The 16,599-nt window shown below is 37.0% G+C and overlaps 1 protein-coding gene across 7 annotated transcripts; it reads left to right on the forward strand.

The window, feature by feature from the left end:
• Nucleotides 1-16,599, forward strand: LOC131539589 (gastrula zinc finger protein XlCGF26.1-like). 7 transcript variants are annotated; one of them, XM_058774215.1, is made up of 4 exons: nucleotides 1-98; nucleotides 1,168-1,306; nucleotides 1,749-1,877; nucleotides 14,135-16,599. In XM_058774215.1, exons 2-4 carry the CDS (start codon nucleotides 1,222-1,224, stop codon nucleotides 16,051-16,053), a joined length of 2,133 nt encoding a protein of 710 aa, XP_058630198.1. In that variant the 5' UTR covers nucleotides 1-98; nucleotides 1,168-1,221; the 3' UTR covers nucleotides 16,054-16,599. The 7 variants fall into 7 exon arrangements, with proteins under 7 accessions (XP_058630198.1, XP_058630199.1, XP_058630203.1 ...); XM_058774218.1 differs by lacking the exon at nucleotides 1-98 and adding an exon at nucleotides 1,577-1,643 and having other exon boundaries at nucleotides 1,181-1,306; nucleotides 14,135-16,593; XM_058774219.1 differs by lacking the exon at nucleotides 1-98 and adding an exon at nucleotides 1,577-1,643 and having other exon boundaries at nucleotides 1,181-1,306; nucleotides 1,749-1,902; nucleotides 14,135-16,585.

Here is a 16,599-nt window from a genome sequence, read left to right on the forward strand (position 1 = left end):
GTAGTTTGAGCGTGTGAACGGGACTTTTATTTTGGCCTGGCGATGTGACATCATAAAGCCGCGTCGCGCTGCTGCGTCTGTGCTTCGGGTGAAGAAAGGTTTGTGTTTTTAAGCATTTAAGGGTGTTTAAATCGATAGCTTTCAGACAAAATTTTAGTTTTAGAAGAACTGTAAAATTAACGTTTTATCATTTATTGTAATATGAAATTAACATTTAGTCTGTGTACAAAGCGCATCCACACGAGTAAGTTAACCAGGAGTTTTGCAGGCTTTATGAAGGTAAATGTAGCCTAAGTCTTTTTAAAAGACCCTTTTTCAGATTTTATTAAACTAAACTAAAAACATGAATACATTGACGGAGACATAAAATGCATTTTTGCTTGTCTGGTGAACATACAATGAGTTGTATTAGCAAAACTTCAAACTATTAAATGCATGTATTGAAAATACCACTCTCAACCGATCTCTATTACCATTTAATGAATGAATGAATATAAATTGACATAAGCAAAATGACAAAGTAAGTCGTGTTTTCTGTGAAACTTAACAAAATGAATTAGTTTGATTAAAACAAGAATATATCTGCCAATGGGCTCAGAATCATCAACTTAATTAAAAGGGAAAAACAGGTTTTTGTACCCCTTTGACATATATGTTCTTGTTTTAAGCATGAATGCACTTATTAACTTTATCACATCCTGATTAGGATGTTTAGATGTTCATATTGGAAAACAAAAATACAGGGGAAGAAGTCATTTTTGCAGTGCAAACGATATCTAATGCCATGACTGTGAATTTAAGTCTTTCTGCTGTGGTTTAAGACCTTTTAATGTCTTAAATTGTTGAAGGGTGCATTAAGACCTTTTTAAGGCCTGCAAAACCATGATAAAAGAAAACATGGTGTGTCTCGTTTTGCTGCTTTTATTGTGAATTCTAAACACAAATCCAAGTACTAGAGGGTGAAGCAGACATTTTCTGTTCAATTGAGTTAATCGCTTGCCAAAATGATTTTGTTTCCCTTTTTATTATGAACTACTCTGACTGTCAGTCTTGCAGTGCATTTACTATTGAACCAGGGAGCTAATTGAGACGCACCAAAATATGGATTTATTTTTCTTTCTGTTAATTATTCTCATATTAAACATGACAATGTGTTCAAACACACAGAAAAACCCCTGGTGAAGCAACCGAGAGCAACGTGATACACACGCTATTATAAAGATGGCGTTAATTAAAGAGGAGAGTGAAGACATTAGGATTGAAGAAGCATTCCGTGTGAAACAAGAAGATACTGAGGAACAAATAGGTTGGTTTCCATTCTCAAAGCTGAACTCCTTATTAAAATGTTGACCTCAATAGAAATGAATTATACTTTTGAGTGGCCAAATCAAAGGGATTTTTATTTGATGCGAAGTGGTGGACAGATATGTTGAGATCACATGACCAACTAAATGCTTTCAATATGGAAGCAAGCAACATATATGTGTGAAACACATCTAAACAAGAGCAAACTGTGAAATGTGAGTGAACAACTTTATATTTGTCTAATATAAGTTTTTTTTTTCTTTGACACCAGTTTGATACAGTGAGCACTTTTGAGGATGCACTGTAAACAACATAAAATGATGTTGTGTTCAAGTCATGTAAGAAAGATTGTATTTACAAATTAAACACCCATAAAATGCACCACACAATCATAATTTTTTTTTAAAGATTAATTTTGGGCATTTTTGCCTTTAATTTGACAGGAGAGTGTAGAGAGGACAGGAAGCGAAGTAGGGGATGGGATCAGGAAAGGTCCATGAGCCGGGTCTCGAACCCAGGACGCTCAAAACACTACAGCGCTGCATGTCGGTGCTCTGACCACAAGGCCACTGGTGCAGATCACAAAATCATCATTATGTGTGGGAAATTTTGAATTTTCTTTAAGCCCTGAGTTTCTGAGTTGGGGACTAGTCAATCTTAAATTGCATATACAAAATACCATAGTATTGTACAATTACTATAGAATATATTACAATTCAATTTACAAAATCTTCATGAATTGAATAAAAAGGACATAGAAGCTAACAATATTCAGTACCTCAAAATTCGGAGGGTCAGAACTTGGTAACACTATTTTGATGGTCCCTTTTGAACGTTCTGTTGACAATAAGTGATGTTGACCCTTCATGTCAACCAACTCACATTGGAGTGTTAGTAGACTGTTTGCTTATCTAACTCTTTATTGTCTGTCTCCCAACAGACATTCTACTGACTAGAAGTAAATTTGCAAGTACATGTCAACTTATTCTAACCCTAACTAGAGGTGTCAAAATTAATCGTTTCTACGGTGCATCGCGATGCAGACGAGGACGCTTCGGTATCAGTTCAGTAATAAACCATAACCAATTATAACGTACTGACGCTTTTCTGACTTCGTTTGTCACGTATGTGCCTTATCGTGGTAGCATACAATGGTGGAGGGAGGCGAGACGCCAGTGCGTGTTATTAAAAATGCTCCAACTACTTCAAAAGCCCACATCTGGGCACATTTCGGCTTTTATGAACAACCTGGTAAGCACGACCTGGAGAAGACACACCCTGTGTGTAAATCATGTCACCCACAAATAAAATATGCAGGGGGTAATACAACTAACTTGAGAAACCGCGTCAGCCGTTTTCACCCTGAGCTGTTAACCCTGTCAGTGCCAAGTGTTTAGTATTTACTTTTGTGTATTTGTTTTTAAATGCTCCTGTTGTAACCCTAACCCAAACTTAGTTTTGTTTGATGTTTGATACATTCAAGAAGCGTGTTTTCTTTGAGCAGATAAAATTAAAGGTTCAGTTCATATATTTGACTGCTTGTATTTATTGACAAAATTGTATACATGTGAAGTAAAATTGAAAATTGAGGATGCAGTGCATCGTCAATGCATCGTGATATCGAATTGAACCAAATCGATGACATGATAATCATAATCGAACCGAACTGTGAGACCAGTGTAGGTTCACACCCCTAACCCTAACCCTACAAATAGGGCCCTATGAAATCCTTTTTATTTTTTCCCAAATTCTGCTTTATTTTTTTCCCAGATTCCGTTTTTTTCTGTTTTTATTTTTCTGGATTCCATTTTTTTATTTTTTTCATTTAAATTTTTCTGGACACCTTTTTTAATGGTTAAATTAGGTTTTATTAATCAAAAGTATGTCTAATTAATTAAAATCATGAAACTTGTACAATTCAACATCAGTTTATTAAAAGTTTGTATAGGGCCCTATGAAATGTGCTATTTTTCCTCACCTTATGTTTTAGTGTTACCAAATTCTGGGTTTTAGCATATTAATTATTTGAATACATAAAAATTAGGGATGCACCGAAATGAAAATTCTTGGCCGAAGCAGAACAAATTGAATCACTGGGCCAAAACACAGAATACCGAACATGGTTTTTCATGTCCCCCATGTATTTTGCCTTTTTTTTTTTTCCTGAATGCATAAATAAAATACCCAAATTTTGTTTTTTACTGTTTTGTCTTGCTTTTCAAAAAAAAAATCTATTACAAAACAACAACTTAAAAATATTTACATAACACTGAACATTCTAGCAGACATTATACCAACAAAGCATAATTTAACTTAAAATTATTAAGTTAGTAAAATTTTGTAATTAAGTTAGTAAAAGCTGTTGTAATTATTATTATCATTATTATTGTCTTACTTTTTATTTTATTTTACAGAACAACAGTAAAATTACAATACTAACATTTATGAATTTTGATGGAGCTTTTATTTTGGCGGAAACCCCCAGGAAGACCTCAGTGCTTCTTTTTGTTGACAACAGCAGATTTATAAATGATTCTCATTAAGAATTTGGGAAGAAGTTTGTTGCACATATCATATTGTCACATCATGCCTTGTAAAAATTCATAAAAATGTTACTGAGAAACTGACTAGTAACACTGTTTCAGCACAGATTTTCCTCGCGCTTTGGACTATGGACCCTGGCTAACAAGTAGACAGCGCCGCGAGCTCTTGCAGTGCTATTTGAATACATGCAATACGTGCATGAATTAGAAAATATAACATTCTGCAGTTTATTTAATGATTAAGGCCATTTCGCGATTTCAATCATTATACAGTAACTAGAAACAACCACCCCCCCTTCCACTTCTCATCGAGACATGAGATGCACTAAGCAGTCTCCGCTGTCGGTGCTTGTAATCACAGGTACCGATTTATGCTTTCAGTCTCATTACTCAGTAATTAAGTATTCTGGGTGTTTTTCTAGAGTATACTTTGATGAATTTGCTACTCAAAATTTATCTTGCGAAGTGAAACGCAGAGACTGCAAATAGCTACATAATTTAGTAACCAAATAATACACACAATGGGCCTAATTCATGAAACATTCGTAAATATAGGAGTAAATTCTGAGTAATTTGCGCATAAAACAGACCTTCCCGAAAACTCTCCTCTGGATTCACAAACGCTTTGTAAACATCCTATTTGATAGTTAAACATACGCATGTTAATAAATTCCAATCATTCGTAAATAGGGCGCTCGTGCACGTTCATTCACAATTAGCATAATCCCCTCCTATGAATTACAGCTGCGCAAATTGCGTGTCCAGGAACGCAGTGGAATATTCTGGTCTACTTTCTCAGGTTTGGCTCCATTATATTGCATAAATGCAAAAAAGACTAATAGGCCATAAGCCTAACAATATTCAATAACGTGTCCACCAAAGCGTTTTTAGCCAGCTGAAAAATGTCAGGCGCTCTTCTGAAAATGACCAACTGGTGGCGCTTGAGAATGCTTTGGTGGCACCTCTGAGACGTTTTGGTTGCTATGATAAAGAATATCCACAGTAGTAACGTATTACTAGTATCTCATTTTGAAGAATATCACTGAATATAAAAATGCAGTAACCAGCAATATTAACTTCTCTATTGTTGTTCAGTTGTTGTCCAAGTAGGATGATTGGTCGGTGTAGTATTTTGCCCCTTCCATTGATTGGATGGCTGGGTAAAAAGTGACAGTGACAGGTGCTGCGTTTTACCCAAAGCTAAACAGTTTAGCAACTCTCAGCTACAAAAAACAACACAAAAACAAAACTGAGCAAATGAACTTGTAAAATATTATAATGGCACTGCATCAAAATTCAGTGTCATCAGTTGCTAAAAAGAACACAGAATGTTTTGCGCACCATTTACACGTGGTAGGAAGCAGGTGTAAATTTCTTTCGTATACCAACATTTTGAAAATACGAAAATTTTAATATTACATCAGAACGGCTTTATGTGATTTACACAAAAATTTGTTCTGCTCGTGTTTCATGAATGAGGCCCATTGTTTCTATGAGGGTTGCGCTTCACTAAATAAAATGATTTAATAAATACCTGTTTACAATAAGCACTTATTCGTGCATACACAGGACAAAGTTTGAGGGTGCACACGTAATATCTGATGGAGCGCAGAGCCATGATCACAATAAGGGAGAGCAAGCCGAGAGATGAACTATAAAACTGCCTCAAATGAACTATAAAAATGAGGATAAAGTCATACAAGCTGCAATCCATTTCTTACTGGTTAAAATGAACGGAGACGATCTTATGTTTTTCCGGGAGTGCTCGATCATTTCCGTGGGTGCTCAGGGGCGGTGCCTATGCTTGTAATGACTTTTGCGTCTTTCTCAGAGAGTTTTAAATGCTTCCAATCCACACAGCTGACATGTCTGCTGCATTAGTGCACGCCTCTATTTGATCATGTCACATAATTGTTCGGTACAATTTATTCAGGGTTTTTTTTTTTTCGCTTATTTGACCGAACACAGAAAGAGCTTTTTTTTTTTTTTTCTGTTTTCGGCTAAATAATTCCAGTTGCCGAACATTCGGTGCATCCCTACTTTCAGGTGTTTCTTAAGTCATTAGCTGATGTGCATTTAGGGCTGGGCGTATGGTACAGTATGTTGATATATATTATGCAGATGATATATTGTCTATTTTTGTAATATCGTTTTTATCATGATATGTAAATGTATTCATGTAGCACAATACTACTAATTTAGAGTGATAAAGAATCATCCATGAATGAGAAAATAAAGCATAGAATGCAAGTAAGTGTAAAAAAGTACATCAAGCCATGTAAAAAAACTCAGTGTGCTATTTGTGCTGACACACCCGAAGTGCGCACACAGAAAGCCATCTCTCTGACTGCGTTCACACCAGAGGCGACTTGCGCGAATAAATCGCGCTATTCGCGCGTAGTTGGACAATTGAACATTTTGAGTTTACTCGCTTCATTCACGTGTGAAATTCACTTCACAACAGATGCAAATGCGCATCAGGGAGGGGCTTCTGCCAGGCGGCTCCATTCTCGTTGCGAAATGGCTGACATGGATTTTGTTGACTCTATCACTTCTTTCTGCACACTTCCTCTGAATAAACACATCAACTCAATATGTATGTGTGTATATATATATATATATATATTTAGCTCAAATTGAAAAAGAGCAGTTTTTACCTTTTTAATCCTGTTTCTTTAAAAGTACGAAGATGTATCGTACAGCTCCGGGTATCCACATACAGCGGCAATGATTTTGTCCTCCATTGTTGTTTCGGATTTCTGCCTCCACTCGCTACGTTGTAATCACGTCACTACTAGAGCAAGCTCCTGATTGGTTAATGTGGCGCGAATATTCGCCAAAGTTCAGATTTTTCAACGTCAAACAGCCGAAAAGTTCAATCCGCACCGCAGGATGTCTATTTGCGTCTTTGCATTGACTTAACATGTAAATCACTCGCGCTTAACGCTTCATTCGCGTCTGGTGTGAACGCACCATGACAGCATACAATCCTAAATTCAGTTCTCTTTTGTAAAGTATTGTGCTTAAATTGTCAAACAAACATATTTGTTATTATTGCCATCGTGTAGAGTATTCAAGTAAACACAGTCAGTTATGTCATAATTGAACATAAACAGCTCGGTAAAAACTGGATATGTGTTAGTATGCTAGATCCATGCATTAGGTCTTAAAGTGACAACAGCGTAATATAGCTGCTACTGCATGTGTCATTAATGTTAATCAAACAACAAAAGACAAAATCAATCATAGCTCTTGAGAAGTAGTAGTATTGGTAACACTTTATTTAGTCCACTTTAGACATTCTACTAACAGTAAGTAACTTTGCAACTACATGTCAACTAGCAGTCACTAGAGTATTAGTAGACTGTCTGCTTAATATCTTCTAACACTTTATTTTGATGGGTCCACAACATACAGACTATGAGAAACTTTGCAAGTATATGTCAACTTATTCTACTAACCCTAAACCTAACCTAACAGTCTACTCTGAGAGTTAGTAGACATGTAGTTGCAAATTAATGAGAATTAGTTGACATGTAGTTACAAAGTTACTTATAGTTATTAGAATGTCTAAAGTGGACTATCGAAATAGTGTAACCGTACTTCTTATATAAAAAATCTCATTATCATGAAGTGATTAGCAATTCCATCATACAATTTATTCATTTAATCTGAAGGGGAAAAAAAGCCACATTTCCTTTTCTGTATTTTATTAAAAAACGTATTGCACATCTTGCCCATTGTTGGGCTACAAAAAATTTGCCAGTTTAAGTCTATGAAAACAAATGAATGAATGAATCTCTGTAAGATAAGTGATATATTATGTAAAAAAAAAAACTGCTTGCCTGTTGTTTTAAAGCATTGCTAATTTAAAAATGATTATAAAGCAAAACTAAAGCACAGGCAGATTTTTTGATGCTCAAGATCAGTAGTTTTCAGTTCTGGTCCGAGAGACCTAGCACTCTGCACATTTTGTATGTCTTCCTGATTCAGAACATCAGCTCAAAGGGAGAGAGCTCTGTAAACTCAACTGTGAGATACAAGGTCCAGGATTGAAAACCACTGCTCAAGAAGGCAGCACACTACATCATACATTTTCAACTCTACTCTTGGAGGCTGTCCTGCAGAGCTGATGTGGGGTTGATGAGGATGATGTGAGAATTTGTGATTTTGTTTGTTTGTCTGATTTTATTTATTGCGCTCTCTCCGTTCCTGTGCATCCTTACTTATTCTTGTTCAGTAAAGTCTGTGAATTTGAATAGAGACTTAGATGCTGTGAGGACAAGCCTTTATGCAAAATGTAAATACTTTTGTAAATTATTTTCAATTAATACTTTTGCCAATTGTCAATTAATGTACGTTTTTTGACTATATATTTCCACTTGCTGTATCCTCAATATGAATAATACACTGCACTAACTTTTGGAGTGTGCAGTTTAGTCATGTTCTTTGTGACTCTGCTGAACACCTAGGAATGTACAATTGGTATCAACTATTTTTAACTGAGCAGTTTGTGCCTTCACACCAAGACTGCCATACCAGGATGACTTAATATACGATTCATCAGGAGCCTGTCAACATTACACTTGGACAATCTTGACAATCTGAATTCGATAAGTTTAAAAATTTAGGATCCATCCCACAATGCTAAAACCAAAGCCAGTTCTCAAAAACATATTTTCTAAGATGTGGGGTTGAATCATATTAAAAGCTTATGAAAAATCAGCTAAATTCCAGCATGGGCCTTAGTGCTTAAATTCCATGTTAAACAAAGCATCCTCTACCCCCCGGCCCTCTATGCAAATTGTAGTTGATCAAGTGAATCTTATTCCTTTGTAAGAAGCTCTTTTTCAGCAACCTTTTAAAACTATCCATTACTAAAGAAGTGAATGAAACTGGCCAAAAGTAATTTAATGTTACTGGGTGATTATCTTCAGCCACCGGTCTAACTTAAGAGGTTTTCTGAAGTCTTGACCCTTTCTGCTGGTTAAGGGACAGTTGAAAAATATAATATAAAATATTCCTTTTCTGTTCACAGATAATATTCCTTAAATCATGAGTGTCAAACCTCACATAAAATTGATTAAACACTTGAGCCAACTGATAATCATCTCTATACCTTTCCAAAGACACCAAAAAAATCTTGTTTAGACTTAGAACCAATAATGGTTTTCACACCATCTCAGACTTAGCCTAAATTACATTTTTATTTTATTTTTTAACTCCCATTCCATCTTCTCGGCCCTTTTTTGTTTTCGTTATTTCCCGTTTCACTTCACCCTTTTTAACCAGTTAATCTCAAGCTTTTCCTTCCTGAAATGCACAATGTTTTTTTACTTTCAGGGATGATGTTTTCAACACAGTAAGAAACATAACAGCTGACAACATCAGTAAGATAATCGATGTCAACACAGGACTCTAGACCAGTGGTTTTCAAACCCTGGGTCGCGACCCAAAAAATGGGTCGCCAGGAAAACATATGTAACAAGTTCAAGACTCAGGAAAGAAGCAATTAAATAACATAAACAACAAACCGGCAACAAACCGGCAGCCGCCTCAGGTCAGAATCAAATGTGTGTTTCTGTTTGCGCTCTGTTTTGGGCGTTGTACATTGTAGCAAATCAGAGACATATCTGTTGATTCTATAACGCAATGGCCAATCAGAGGAGCTTTAGTGAGTCAGAATCCACTCAATGCTCAGAACGCGAGTGTTCTTGTTCAGTCCAGAGTTCTGGAAGCTCGCAACGCAAATCCTCTGATTATAATGAACAAAGTGTAGGTGATGTAAATAAGAGATTAACTGTGCTGTGTTGACAGATTCATTGATTATAGCGGAATTAGAGATCGCGATAAACTGAAATGAGTTACAGCTTTTTAAGGAAGCACACTTTGCATGCTTTCTTTGCTGTATATAGCCTCCATTCAGAATTTGAATAAAAATGTGGTTTTTCGTGCTGCTAAGAGGACCAATATGGCGTACTAAGTTGCAACAAACTTTCGGAAGTGACATCCACATATTCTCTCGAAATTGCAATGACATTGTGATAATCATAACTATGGACTGGACAAAATATATGTCAGAATAGATGTGCATGAAGGCAAGCACCCTCACTAATTGCAGAAGCACCGACAGTGATTTGATTTTGGAACAGAGCATCCTTTCCGGAGCTCTATGGTGGGACTCGAGACCGGTCCGTAGCGCAGTTGTCTTTCCTTCCTTCTATATAAATAAATAAATATATATATATATTGGTCGCGTCAATTTAAAAAGATAAAAATAGGGTCGCTCTGAAAAAAATTTGAAAACCACTGCCCTAGACCAGGGTTCCTCAAACCTTGCCCTGGAGGGCCAATGCACTGCAGAGTTTAGCTCCAACCCTGATAAAACTCACCTACCTGTGATTTTCTAACGATTCTGCAGACACTGATTAGCATGCTCAGGTGTGTTTGATTAGGGTTAGGATGTATATAAACAGCAGTAACGGATATTTGTGGAAAATCATGTGACTGATATGAAGGGCACAATGATACTGACAGCAGTTCAGCATCTTGGGAACACAGTCTTTCTCTCAAAAGGACATTTTTACAATATCTTTGATTTATATATAGACGGACTCCTCCATCTAGCGTCTCTGTCAGAGGAACTGTTTTCTCAGTCGTACTCCTCCTCGCCCTTGTTTTCTGAGTCTGCAAGGCTGATCATGATCACTCTTTCCACTCTGCAAATCAAAACAGTTTAAGTTGGGTAGAACTAGGTCCGGTGGAGTTTCGTTGACCTGAGGGATATTCCAATACAGTAGAAATTCCCTACCACCTGTGGTTGTATGCAGTGTGCGTACCATGAGCGCTACAGCTGACCTGAGAAACGTTTGCCCTGCAAATATTTCAGCAGATATTGTTTGCATTTACAATTATTCATTTAGCAGACACTTTTATCCGAAGCGACTTCCAACTGAGGAAAACAACAAGTGATTCATCATAAAGAGGCAAATAAACACAGGAAGTGCTTGTAATACAAAGTTTCAGGTATTGTTCAGATTAGTACAAACTAGACAGGGAAGGATTAAGGAAAGAGGAAAAAGTTGTTTTTGTTTTTTAATTTAGGATGAAGTCAAATGGTGATGAAAGATGAGTTTTTGTGTGCCGTATTTCTGTCATGCCACTAATTATGAATTCTGAGTCAGTTCTTTCAGTGAACTGGCTAAACAAATGTGCAAAATGGTCTGAATCCATTGACATTCATTTGGACAGCTCTTTCACTGAATCGTACCAAGCGTACCTCTGTCAGTAAAACAAACCGTATTGAGATACCTAAGAACACAGATAAACGCTACATGAAGTAGATTAAACTCTAAACGCAGTAAAAACATGTAAATACAAACCTTTTACGCTCTCTAATACGCACTGGATAGTTTCACAGATCTGTTTCACCGATATGCAAGTATTATAGCTTCATCTGACGGTCCTCTTGCTGTTTTTAGCATCTCCGTGAAACCGGGCCTTAAGGGGATTATTATTTTTGCGAATCCTTGGCATTAAACGGTTTGAAAAACCACTGATCTATGGACAGTGCATTCTGCCTGTCGTTCACACACACGCTCTCTCTTCTACGCTATGTCTGCAAATAACTGAAACAAAAGGCTACATATTGAGAAGTAACTTTGAGAAAATTAAGATGTGTCATGAATAAGTGGCCATTCGTACCAACAGTAGGATATTTTAAGTTTAAAAAAAAAAAAAAAAAATTTATCGTAAATATCCATCAGTGCTGTTTTGTTCTCTGTAGTTGTTTTCCTCTGCGAGCCCCTGCCCCTTTGAGGTCCGACGGTAAAGTGCCCTTGCGGTCCGGTGCCCCTGGTCTGCGATTTCTGCCGAGGGGATGGGTGTTCGATATGACGATTTTTGATCGTGGATGATAAAAATGTCTGCACGATCTACTTTTTTGAAGAAATATCATAGTATTGTGCTACAGCACACATTCTATCAGCAGCAGTTCTGGCGCAGCTATATCAATATACTGTACAACGCGACATACATTCACATCAGTGTAAACTCAGCGGTAGAGTTACTCTCACAGGATACTGCACTTATTCACAATCACAAAAGTACATTATTTGCATCTGCTTTAAAGCCTTCCTGGTTAAACGTTTCATTCACGCGGTGATCAGACATGCGTTTTTTTCTGAGCACATACACCCAAAGCATGCACGCGAAAAAGCCCGTCAAACAGTGCCTGATTACTGAACCAAGTTATCTTTTGTGCTAATACTGTCAAAACAACCAACTGAGTCTATACATACACAAGGTTTATGTCTAAAATGAAAGTAAACAGCTGAGAGAAACGGATGCGTACCTGTATATTTGATGGGAGCAGGTCTTAAAGGTACAGTACTAAACATGCTGCCGACAGTAATTAAAGGGATAGGTCACTCTAAAATTTTATTTATGTCATTATTTACTCACTCACATGTTGTCCCAAACCTGTTTTAATTTCTTTCTTGTGCTGAACACAAAAGAAGATATTTTGGAGAATCTGGGTAACCAAACAGTTGCTGATCCACATTGAAAAAATACTATGGAAGTCACTGCGGACAAGCAACTGTTTGGTTTTCCACATTCTTCAAAATAGTATTTATGTTTAGCAGAAGAATGAAACTCATTGAGGTTTAAAACAACTTTTGAGTGAGTAAATTATGGTATAAACATAACACTTTTTATTTCTGGCTGAATTATTCCTTTAATGTTAATAAAACACCAAACACAAAGAGAAAAATCACTCACTACTCTTGACTGAAAAACTATAATACAGTTGCTTTATTTTTATATTTGTTCATTCAATTTCTTGAATGCTTCTGCTAAATACACCTATTGTAGCCTACCTGAAAATAAAACACTGTTTATTTTAGTTGTAGATTGTGTGTATCCACCATCCTTTTTTTTATATATAGTTTACCTTAAAAGGCTGTCTTTATAATGGGGAAATTAGTTTGGCTGTAATGCTCAAACAGCTTGCAAAATAGAAAAACCAACATGACAAAGAATCGTGATTAAAATCGTGAATCGTGATATTTCTAAAAAAAAAAACACAACAAAAAAAAAAAAAACGTGATATGATATTTTTGCCATATCACCCACCCCTAGCCGAGGGGGACCAAACCCATCACCCAGCCGCGATTGTGCCCTTGTAACACCATTTCGCCCCTGCCCCTCCGGAGGTCTGTGCACGCCACTGATCACAGGTACTGTGTGTACACTACGGAGCGGCAGTATTTACCACACATCTTACAAAGTTAGATGTTTGTCAGTGGTTCTCAGGATCTGCAAATCATTCGCCATCATCCTATCATTCATCTCTACTTACGCTGTTGTGTGGCAAGTGAAATTTTATGAACTGTAATGTAACAGGCAACCGCTAGCAAGTGGCAAACCATGTCCCTTTAGCGGCTCCGTAGAACGTGTTGTTCATTTTCCATGCCTTTCCAAATACCTATTCACTATTCGGGGACATCCCTATTTTTTTTTTTTTTTTTGACATTTTTGTGCTGGTTTTAAAAGGTTTAAAACGTGTGACATCTTTGTTCTGCTCAGTGTTTTTTATCCCTTAAAACTCATCTTTGACGTTATCTTTGAATGAAGCACATAATCACCAGAGATTATCTTCTGTCATATAGTTTGTATGTTGTTGTTTCAGCTGCGACGTCGTGGAAATAGAAACAGTTTCTAAATTAGAAACAAAACAAGACAAAAACTCATTAATATGGAAAAGCTACCTTTTATCGCGTCGTATTGCGTCCATTTAGGACACGGTGTAACACTAAGTTGATGAGTCAATTTTTCTGCTTTTTAATATGCCTCTGGTCATAGAGCTTTCGGATAAATGGCGAGGCTTTTTAGGTTGGGAGAATCTGTCATCTTGACCCAGTTCATTTGCTGGCTTCCATGGCTGTAATAAGCTTGGATTTCTGCCAACTGGTAACCCAGGCTATTGAATCACAATTGGGTAAATTGGCAGTGGGTGGAATCACACAGACAAAAACAAAAACGGATATTCCAACACAGAACACAAACATTGCAAAGTAGAGCATCTGGCAGTAGCATTGTTTTTCGGAGAAACGAATACATGAACTTGGCATGTTTCCTAAATATCTGCAAACATATTATGGTATTTTATGCTTTAGTACAGTCAAAAAGTTACATACGGCACCATAAATGTCTAAATGTTTTGATGTCTTTTGCTATGGGTCAGTAAACTGGGGATAACTTGTATTTTTCTCTTTTCTCCTTAGACCTGATGTCACTAAAGAAGGAGAGTGAAGTACTAAATGAAATGGAAGAGAAATATCAGAATGAAAAACATGATTTCATAACTGGAGAAAAACCTTTTAGTTGCACAAAGACTGAAAAGACTTCCTCACGAAACAGAACTCAAAAGTCAGGAACTAGTTATTTCAACTGCTTTCAGTGCGGAAAGAGTTTCAGTCAGCACGAAGACCTTAAAGTCCACATGAGAATTCACAATGGTGAGAGCCCTTTCACCTGCCCGCAGTGTGGAAGAAGTTTTACTGAAAAAGGAAGCCTTAAAAGGCACGTGAGAATTCACACTGGTGAGAAGCCTTTCACCTGCCAAGAATGTGGAAGAAGTTTCACTCAAAAAGGAACCCTGAAAAGGCACATGAGAATCCATACCGGAGAGAAGCCTTACACTTGCAAACTGTGTGGAAAAAGCTTTAAAGCAGAACTAAACATCAGGTATCACATGAAAATTCACACTGGAGAGAAGCCTTTCATGTGCCATCAGTGTGGAAAAAGTTTTAGACATAATGTAAGCCTCAAGACTCACATGAAAATTCACACTGGTGAGAAGCCTTTCACATGCCATCAGTGTGGAAAGAGTTTCAGACATAATATAAGCCTCAACACTCACATGAGAATTCACACTGGAGAGAAGCCGTTCACATGTGATCAGTGTGGTAAGAGTTTCAGATGTAAAGTAACCCTTAATTGCCACATGAAGATTCATTCAAGAGAGAACTGTTTTATATGTCAACAGTGTGGAATGAGTTTTACAGATCTAGAGCGTCTAAACAGCCATGAAATAATTCATTCTGGAGAGAAGCCTTTCAAATGTCATCAGTGTGAAAGGATTTTCCAATTCAAAAAATCCCTTAAGGCTCACATGAGAATTCACACCGGAGAGAAGCCTTACACATGCCCTCAGTGTGGAAGGTGTTTTACATATAAAGCAACACTTGATTCCCACATGAGGAGTCACACTGGAGAAAGCCCTTATACCTGCAAACTCTGTGATAAAAGCTTCTCCCACAATGGAAATCTAAAGACTCACATGAGAGTTCACACTGGAGAGAAGCCATTTATATGCGTCGAGTGTGGAAAATCATTCACACGCAAAGAAAGCCTTAATTACCACATGAGGATTCACTCAAGAGAGATCTGTTTTGTGTGTCATCAGTGTGGAAAGAGTTTTGCAGACAAGAAACACCTTAAGAGGCATGTCATAAGTCACGCTGGAGAAAACACTTTGATGTGCCATCACTGTGGAAAGAGTTTCACACATAAAGGAAACCTAAAGACTCACATGAGAATTCACACGGGAGAGAAACCTTTCACGTGCCATCAGTGTGGTAAAAGTTTCAGTCATAACGTGAGCCTCAAGACTCACATGAGGATTCACACTGGAGAGAAACCTTTCACATGCCATCAGTGTGGTAAAAGTTTCAGACATAATGTGAGCTTTAAGACTCACATGAAAATTCACACTGGAGAGAAGCCGTTCATATGCCATCACTGTGGAAAGTGTTTCATGTTTAAAGGAAACCTCAAGACTCACATGAGAGTTCATGCTGGAGAGAGGAGTTTTACACGTCAAAGAGACCTAAAACATCAATCACAAACTCATTCTGTAAATAAATTCCTGTGTTCTGCATGTAACAAGACATTTACAAAAAGGAGCAATTTTAAAAATCACCAGCGTATTCACTCTGGAGAAAGGCAGTTTAATTGTGATCAGTGTAATAAAAAATTTCTTTCACCATCACACTTACAGATACACTTGAAAAGTCATGCAGATGTGAGACGCTATCAGTGTTCCTTGTGTGGAAAAGGTTTTAAATGGCTTGGAAATTTAAAATGGCACCAGAAAAGACGTATCTGTGTAAAATTAAGGCTACGTTCACAACACAGCTGAATGTGGCTAAATCTTTTTTTTTTTTTTGCTCAAATATATATTTTTTTGTGAGGCTGTTCACATGACATTTCAAATGTGTCAAGTATTAGATAAATGTCTGAATAGGTGATGCTTTTTAAACATTTTGCCATGTCTTTCATTTGCGTCCTTTACTTGATTACTTTGCCTTGAGACCTTTTATTAAATCATGTGGCCACACCTGATCTTTATTTTTTGTTATTGTTTTAAATACCAAGCAGTTGCAGTAGATACCCTCTAATTGTGATGGTGTAGAGGAATCCCTAATTTATTTGCTTGAGTCTCAGAATTATAAAAATGTACATAAAAATGTCTTGCTGCTAAATGCAACAATGTGAACGAAAGATTATAAATAAAAGGACAAAACATGAATGAGATAATTAACATTGCACTGCATGCACAGGTAAGCATATGGCTGTTGGGGCTCATCTGTTAGCTAGTTACAGCTTCAGATTTCTCATCGCTGATCTCAGGGCTGAAGTTTCTCAACTCCATTCCTGGAACCCACCTCTGAGAATGTTTTAGATG

Source organism: Onychostoma macrolepis, chromosome 04 (genome assembly GCF_012432095.1).
Source record: "Onychostoma macrolepis isolate SWU-2019 chromosome 04, ASM1243209v1, whole genome shotgun sequence".
NCBI classification, from domain to species: Eukaryota; Metazoa; Chordata; class Actinopteri; order Cypriniformes; family Cyprinidae; genus Onychostoma; species Onychostoma macrolepis.

Excerpts from the sequence above, each read along its gene's own strand:
- LOC131539589 (XM_058774215.1), top strand. The coding sequence starts at position 1,222 with ATGGCGTTAATTAAAGAGGAGAGTGAAGACATTAGGATTGAAGAAGCA. Across the intron at positions 1,307-1,748 it reads AGATACTGAGGAACAAATAG|GAGAGTGTAGAGAGGACAGG; the intron begins GTTGGTTTCCAT and ends TTAATTTGACAG. Across the intron at positions 1,878-14,134 it reads CTCTGACCACAAGGCCACTG|ACCTGATGTCACTAAAGAAG; the intron begins GTGCAGATCACA and ends TTTTCTCCTTAG.